General features: G+C 34.6%; 1 protein-coding gene across 1 annotated transcript; it reads left to right on the top strand.

Moving 5' to 3' along the window:
• Window positions 1-1,153: 1,153 nt before the first annotated feature.
• On the top strand, window positions 1,154-3,216 carry LOC117102254 (coelenterazine h 2-monooxygenase-like). Its single transcript, XM_033242477.1, has one exon. The coding sequence runs from the start codon at window positions 1,208-1,210 to the stop codon at window positions 2,168-2,170; it is 963 nt and encodes a 320-aa protein (XP_033098368.1). The 5' UTR covers window positions 1,154-1,207; the 3' UTR covers window positions 2,171-3,216.
• The last annotated feature ends 4,679 nt before the right edge of the window (window positions 3,217-7,895 follow it).

The following is a 7,895-nucleotide window of genomic DNA, read 5'->3' as shown; positions in this document are numbered from 1 at the left end:
CGTTTTCGTGCGGTCTATGCCACAAGCGTTTACTTCTCAAACTAAAACGCGTTTCAGATCAAGAAATCATCGATGTGTCAACATTCAAATTAGGCCTACAGTTGGCCTACTCAAGCCCGACCCGAAATAAAAACGGGAATTTCTCAACAAGAAAGCACCCGCACCACCTGCAAAAATCAGTAGGGCCTATGTCTGTGATGAAAACAATAAATTCATATTTGAATTGATATTGTGTGTTTAAGTAATTGTAATTAACTTTCAATTTAAATTAGAATGGAAAACAATGCTGTATAAATAATATGTAGGCCTATAGGATGAGCTCCAAAAATGCCCATTTTCATTTAAGAGATCAGCGACCCCGATAGAATTTGGTAGCACTGTTAAAGTTACCCGGGAAGTATACCTCAATGAACAGTGTTCAATAAATACTTTATTTAAAGCCATGCTCTGGAGGACATTTTTTTGATATGTCGTATGGAATTTTATAAACAAAAAGCGACAAAAATACCCGGGAGCGGTTAATGAGATACAGATTTTTAGAAAAATCAGTTGTACAACATGTGAAAACATTATTTTTGCTCTGGAGCCTGCCTTTAAGAATTCAAAGATTAGACGCAAATCAATTTGGAAGCAAGTTGTCTATATGTTAATAGTATTCATAAGTGGATGAAATTTTGACGCAAAACATCTGCAGTTATTGAAAATGAGTAGATTTCATAACTTGGAACCGGGGTGACAGAACAGAGCCATAAGTCTTTAATAAATATGTTGCACAACAATTTTTGGGGATTTATTTTTCCATTATTAGTCCTATTAATGACACATTTGAGTGGTAGGCTAGGAATCATTACGGGATTGTCGGGGTTCTTGATCCTATCCTACTAAAAAAAATATTATATGCCTATACCGTAAATAAAATCATAAAGAGGTCTCAGATGGCAGTGAATGCTTTGGATGATGCCAAGAGAAGGACAATTATGAATAAGATAATAATAATATTACGAATAAGATGGCATACAGCAAGTCCTGTTGCCCATTGAGGCGTTTTTTGCAAAGGGAAATCCCCTAAACGTGCTTGGTGACGCAATATGGAACGCAGCACAGTGCAAAGTAGTACTGAATTTTAAAAAAGTAAATAATTAAAACATGGCGATGTCTGTGTTTAATACTTCGAAGCCGTACGAGGCAGTTCTACAAATGTTTTTTAATGCCATGTGGAGCGGCTGGCCAAGAGCCAGAAGGGTGTGTTAGGAAATTAAGTGAGAGACCCAGTGCTTGGTTCGATAAATGTAACAAAATCGGTGTCTTAGATGCTGAAATGAGTTACTATGATTCGAGTAAGTTCAGCAAGCCTAAAATCGGACCGGAACAGGCGGCTGTGGTATTCTTGCACGGGAACCCAACATCTTCGTTCCTGTGGAGAAATATTATACCACATGTCGAAGGGTTGACACGCTGCTTAGCACCTGATTTAATTGGCATGGGTCGCTCTAGTAAACAGAAGAATAACTCGTACCGATTTTCGGATCATTACCGGTATCTATCTGCCTGGCTTGAAAGTGTCGATCTACCAGAGAAAGTCGCAATAGTGTGTCATGATTGGGGTTCGGGTCTTGGGTTCCATTGGTCTCACCAGAATCCATCCAGAGTGAAAGGAATCGTCCACATGGAGAGCATAGTGGCAGTTGTGCCTTCATGGGAAGCCTTCCCAGAAATTGCACAAAATATCTTCCAAGCAATGCGATCTGAAGCTGGTGAAGAAATGGTGCTAGAAAATAATTTTTTCGTTGAGAGGCTTCTCCCCACGAGTGTAATCCGTGAATTGTCTTCAGAGGAAATGACTTGTTATAGAGAGCCATTCTTAAACAAAGGAGAAGATAGACGACCTACTCTTACATGGCCAAGAGAAATTCCTGTCGCTACAGAAGGTCCCCAAGATGTTGTTGATATTGTCAATGCCTATCAAACATGGCTGTCAAAATCCGCTGACATTCCAAAATTGTACATAAATGCTGAGCCAGGGTTCTTTAGTTCTGGGATCAGAAAAGTTACTGAGAACTGGCCAAATCATGAAACTCTCTCTGTTAAAGGATTGCATTTTATCCAAGAAGACTCGCCAGATGATATTGGAAAAGCAGTTCACCACTTTCTGAAGAAACTTTATTTGTAAAATATACATCGAGTGGAAAACACCATGATGATGCCTTACATTTTCTCACATTTATTATACCTAGTAAAATATAAACATCCAGGGTTCCAGCTTGTAATTGGTTGTTATACAGTACAAGTCTGTTGACATATGACTTTGTAATTTGTTATATAACTGATTATAGTCTGTATGTTTCCAGAATTAATAAGCAGCCTGTTCAATGAATGAAAACCTTGTTTTTTTTTAATATAAGGTAGAAATAGAAGAAATCAATAATTTAATGTGAAACAATAAAAGAAAATTGCAGGTTGCAAAACATCTCTTATATTGACTTCTTGTCAGTGTCCCACAAAACCATCTCAAGAAAAATATGGAATGTTTAAAATTGAATAGCAATTTAAAAGGTACAATGAGTTGGAATGTGTAATTTCTCTTAATTTTGAAATATTATCATGATGTTATGTGATTTGTGTTATGATAACTTGACATGATTAGTATGCACTTAATCAATTCAAGAATAAAAATGTTTGGAACAAGTGGTTTGGAATGATGTTGTAGCACAGTGAATGGGAAACTAATTAATAATTTGTAGAAAGTGCCACTCTAGAATGATAGGTGCCTCTCTTGAATAGCCTCACACTGCAGCTTCACATTCAAAAATGTTATTAGTACCATGGTGCTTATTTGGTCTGTTAGAGAAATGTATAAATGCACTTTGCTTAGAATTTGAAGTTTATTGATATTTGAACATTTGTATACGAACTGTTTACAAAAACATGCAAATTGAATACCAAATCAAATACAAATAGTCGAAAGTCGAAGTCGATATTGCTTCCACGGTTACAATGAATTATTCATTATGTCAGTGGTATCCTTGAAATTTCAAAAAAAATATAGTCAGTCAATTACAGCTTGGACACGGATAGGTCTGTCTGTTTCGACTTATTTACGAGTGATACCACAAGTTTACGAACTCCGACGTTACTTGACGCAATCTCGCCATGACATTATGATAATGATAAATTAAGTAAATCACCTTTATGTATGTGAAATAAAAATGCTAACTATATCCCTTGTGTGCTTCTTATCTCCTTAGTCCTGTTTTGATCGTAAGTTAGACGGTTGTATTTCCACTCACAAGTGTAGTCGCAACACTACTTGCACAAAAACGAAATCATCAAAAAGAGAAGAAAAGGAAAAACCTCTTGATTGATTTTAAAATACTGTAAATGCAAAGAGACTATAGAATTATGATAATAAAATATCATTATTTTCATGAATGTTAGTTTGCACGAAAACCGGGATAAATTGACAATTAACGTAACCAGAGTGCGTTAATCTGCGTTAAGTTATCCACGTGACCAAAACAACATGTCCGATTAGTAAGTTTAGAAACATCTGCGTTAATATAATTTAGATTAAATTTCAGAAAATAAAAATTATAATACTTACCTAGGCCTACATGAAGTAAATAATAATTTTATCCCAATAGAATTAAAAAACGGGATGAAAAAAATTCTTTTACGAAAAATCCATACTGCCACAAGCCGAAGCAATCTTGATTGCGCAGCTTGTATCGCGGTAACTATGCAGCCATTTTTTTTTGTTTTGTCGAGTATTTACAAGTTTTCTGTGTGACTGGTCGTCTTCGTTAAGTAAGATTTTACCACTGCGCAGATGGGCGTGGTTTAACGAAGAACGACTAGTCGAATACGGCCATTAATTAATATTATTAATATCATTTTTCCATTGACGTAAACGATCAATCTAATTTCTTTATTCTTTTTTTTCCAAAATTGTGTTGATTGGATAGTGAGTTAAATAGGAAGGATAGGAATATTAACAATATTAAGAACCATTAAATTTATTTTCGTAAATGTAGGCCCTAATGACATTTACAGCAATTCTAAATTAAATAATGCTACGTTTTCATGAAATTATGCATAGCATTAATGCTACATGCTACAGAGGTCCAAATTATGCCAAAAAACCTGATTATGCGAAGCCTTTATGCCTCATGGTTCAAAATTGAGGCTGACTGGTTATAGGGCCTATCTAATATAAATGATTACTACATTCCTCTTCCTAAGATTATTAATTATTTCTGAGTAATTCTGTCTGTAGTAATTTTTTTAAAATCATGTATAACATATTGATGATTTTACCATTACGCGTCATTCTGATATTTATATCGTGCATAGAAGTCTGCTGTTTTATTCCATGCGGTGTTTTTCATCGATATAAGCCTTTCATTTACGTGATGTTTACGGTGAAAAGGGAGAGTTTTATAACATTAAATCCCACATGCATTTGTCCTTTCATTTTGATGTGTATAATGAGAATCAGTTATTGGTGTTCTCGTGACTGACGTCATGTGACGTATAAGAAATACATATTAATCACCATAATCACGTTTAGCTATCACTTCAAAGCTTTAATAGCCACCAGATCTAAATGTGTATTTCAGACCTGAACATTCACTTTAAACCTCGTTCTCGAGTCTCTGTGAACCGATAGTTTGAAATGGAAACAACTAACTCATTTGAAAATTACACATTTTATGAGGCGGACTATTCAGACTCTTACAGCAACAAGCTTCAATTAGTATTAGATTCCGATTCAATATATGAAATAATCATTTTTTTACTTGGAATATTCTCTTTCGTTGGTAACACTTTTGTTGTGGCAGTCATCATAAAATGTCCCGCACTTCACACTTACAGCAATTATCTCGTTGCAAGTTTTGCAATTGTCGACCTTACATCCAGTGTTATTACTAAAATGTCTACTGTTAAAGAGGATCTGTTGATAATAATGATGATGTATCTTACATACGTATCGTTGATTCATCTACTGGCGATTTCAATAGATCGATATTTGTTGATTACCAGACCATTTTCTTATCAGACAATTAGCAAAAAAAATGTATTTATATTGATATGTCTATGCCTTTCTTGGACAATTCCTCTGTTTACTTTTGCGATTAGTTTGAGCAACCCGGTCATTTTCGAATGTGAAAACACAGGTCGCCAGATTGGTCTGCTCATAATACTTTCTCTGGCAATGTATTACATCAGCTATATTGCAATTATATTTCTTAATATGCGTATGTATATTATAGCTCGCAAGCACTCTCACCAAATCAGCGCTGTTGTCTCTGGACAACTTAGACCGATGGAAACTGCCTCTTCGAAGGCAACAAAAACAACGATGATTGTGATTGGCGCATTTATCATATGTCCGACGCCATTTTTAACCATACTTACGCTTCTTTCATTTTGTTGCACATTGCTGAAAGGAACTTCATCTGTCGATTTTCTAGCCTTTATGTTATCTTTGAGTCCAGCCGCCAACCCAGTCATATACACTATCCGAAGACAGGAGTTTAAAAACGCAGCAAGAAGTGTGATAAAAATCCTCAAAAGAAGTTCCATTAACATTAATTAAAAATAAATAATAATAATAATTAATTAATTATTAATTATATAATCGGATATTTTGTCGTGTACTGCAAACATAACATAGTTTGTTTATGTTAATTGTTCTTGCACTATCGATATATTCTGTGATAGAATATATCAGAAGAAAATAATTTTAAAAGCGTTACAAATGACGTAATAAAATAACGAATAACTTTATAGAGTAATTTTGATCTTAAAAGCAGCAGTATAGTGAAGATTATACGAGAACGCAGTTTTTAATGGTCAATGATTGTGCACTTTTACAGCGAATTTAACATTCGTCTGATGCGCTTTCCAGGAAAACAGTAAAAAAAAAAAGAAGCAGAATAAATGGTTGGAACTGGAAAGTTGTAGAAAAAAAAACCCAACACAAATAAATTAAAGTGAAAAGAAAACAAAACAGGAGAATGGAGGAAATTGGAGATTGTCAAATAAGAATTATTTAAGATGGCGCTTAAAAATCATCTAATTAGGAGACTCTTGAACAGATTCCATATCTGGTAAATTCCATAATAAGTATTCAAAGAAATGAAGAAGCGTTAACGAGGGTTAACGTGAATGGAATGAAATAAAAGGAATTTACTGCATATGTATGACATTCCCCAAGCACCATTAATCTTCTGTTTAGTTAGGAATTAGAGCTTTATGAATTAAACTAGACTGGTTTTTCATGTAGGCCTATTTTTTATACTCTAGAGGCATTTCAAAGCAAAAGTTATTTCTGACAAGCTGTAGCTCATAAAACTTTGCAATTGTAAAGAAATATCCAAAGCAACAAATCAACTGGTATCATCAGAACTGTTATTTAGTTGGCTTTCTCGCGTAAACAAATCATTTTTCAATTTTTATATAAAATTCACTGTATTAACATAATAGAAAAAGCATAAATAGAATATTGTAAGGACTGATGTAGGCGTTAGACATATATTTTATTAAAGGCGCTGATATGAAAGGACAACAAGTAAAATGGTCCGTCCGTATCAGATTGCCAATTCCCACATTTTCCCTTTATCAAAACTCCGATAAAAATATGAATCTAAATTTCAGTTTAATCGTTAGCATGCGCGCACACTTCGGGCGACTGTCGTATTTCATTGATTTCCTTATTTGGGAAATTTGATTTTGCCTGATAGACATCCTTTTTGATGATGTATACATATCATCAATGTTGTATATAGTCCTATTCTATCTATAAATACTTCATATTTTATATTGTTATAGCACCACTAAACAATGTATTCTGCCTTGGATGTTGGCGCTATACAAATACTTTATTGATTGATCGATTGATTAAATATCAAAGTAATACATGCCATAGAACGATCATAAGTCATGATTTCTTGAATGTGTCTGTATTTATCGGATGCGGTTACTTTTTCTACGATGCAATTTACGTGCTTTGTTTTCAATGCGTCTTCTGAATATCTTCACTCGAATCAAATGGGGCTAATGATCTGAGACAACAGTACGGTAGTTATCTCAGGTTTGACAGAGTGCTGCTGCAATCATACAGGTTTTTTTCTAGGTACCCCTAAACTAGTCGAAATCCAAGTCACCCTTGGCGGCATCTCGCTAATGGCATCGCTGCCTAGCAAGTTTATAAGTTTTTGGATTTATTTTGATAACCCATGAATGTCCCAAGAGTTGTTTCTAGTGGGCCCTGATCTGAAGGTGATTGGGTAGTAGGCCTACACAGGGGCGTACGGTGAAAAATCTAAGGGGGGTCGAAACGAAAACGCAGGGGGAAAGCTGAACTCGGAGGAATTTAGCGAAGCTTTCAGAACTCGCAGGGTGCGTTATTTGTGAGTGAAGCGAGCAACTAGACTGAAGCTAGGGGGCCGCAAAAGGGGAAAAATTTACGTTTTTACGTTCTAGTGCATTAAGTTCAATACCAAGTCTGACAAAATAGGCCTAATTGTAAACGTAGTTTTTGGGCAACGCCAGACTATATTCACTCAATATACCACCAGGCTATTGGATTGCGGAACTCCTGAATACGGGCCTGTGAGCATTTCAGATTAAAGAATTAAAAAAAAAGGGGTTTTTTTTCTTTTTCGTGGGATCGTCCCACTTTTAATTTTTCTTAAAAATAAAGTTATAAATGTATATACTGTATTGAAAAATAAACAATGATATAGGGAACATATAATTACTTAAAGTAACATTTTGTATGCGTTTATTTCTTAACGTTTTCCTTTCAATTTTATATTTTAATATATTTCTTTAGTATGCGTTTATTTCTTAACGTTTTCCTTTCAATTTTATATTTTAATATATTTCTTTAA

Source organism: Anneissia japonica, unplaced genomic scaffold (genome assembly GCF_011630105.1).
Source record: "Anneissia japonica isolate Jap-2015-1 unplaced genomic scaffold, ASM1163010v1 scaffold165_len1371125_cov188, whole genome shotgun sequence".
Classification (NCBI taxonomy): Eukaryota; Metazoa; Echinodermata; class Crinoidea; order Comatulida; family Comatulidae; genus Anneissia; species Anneissia japonica.
Note: the sequence above shows the minus strand (reverse complement) of the source record. Positions and strands in the feature narration are given on the sequence as shown.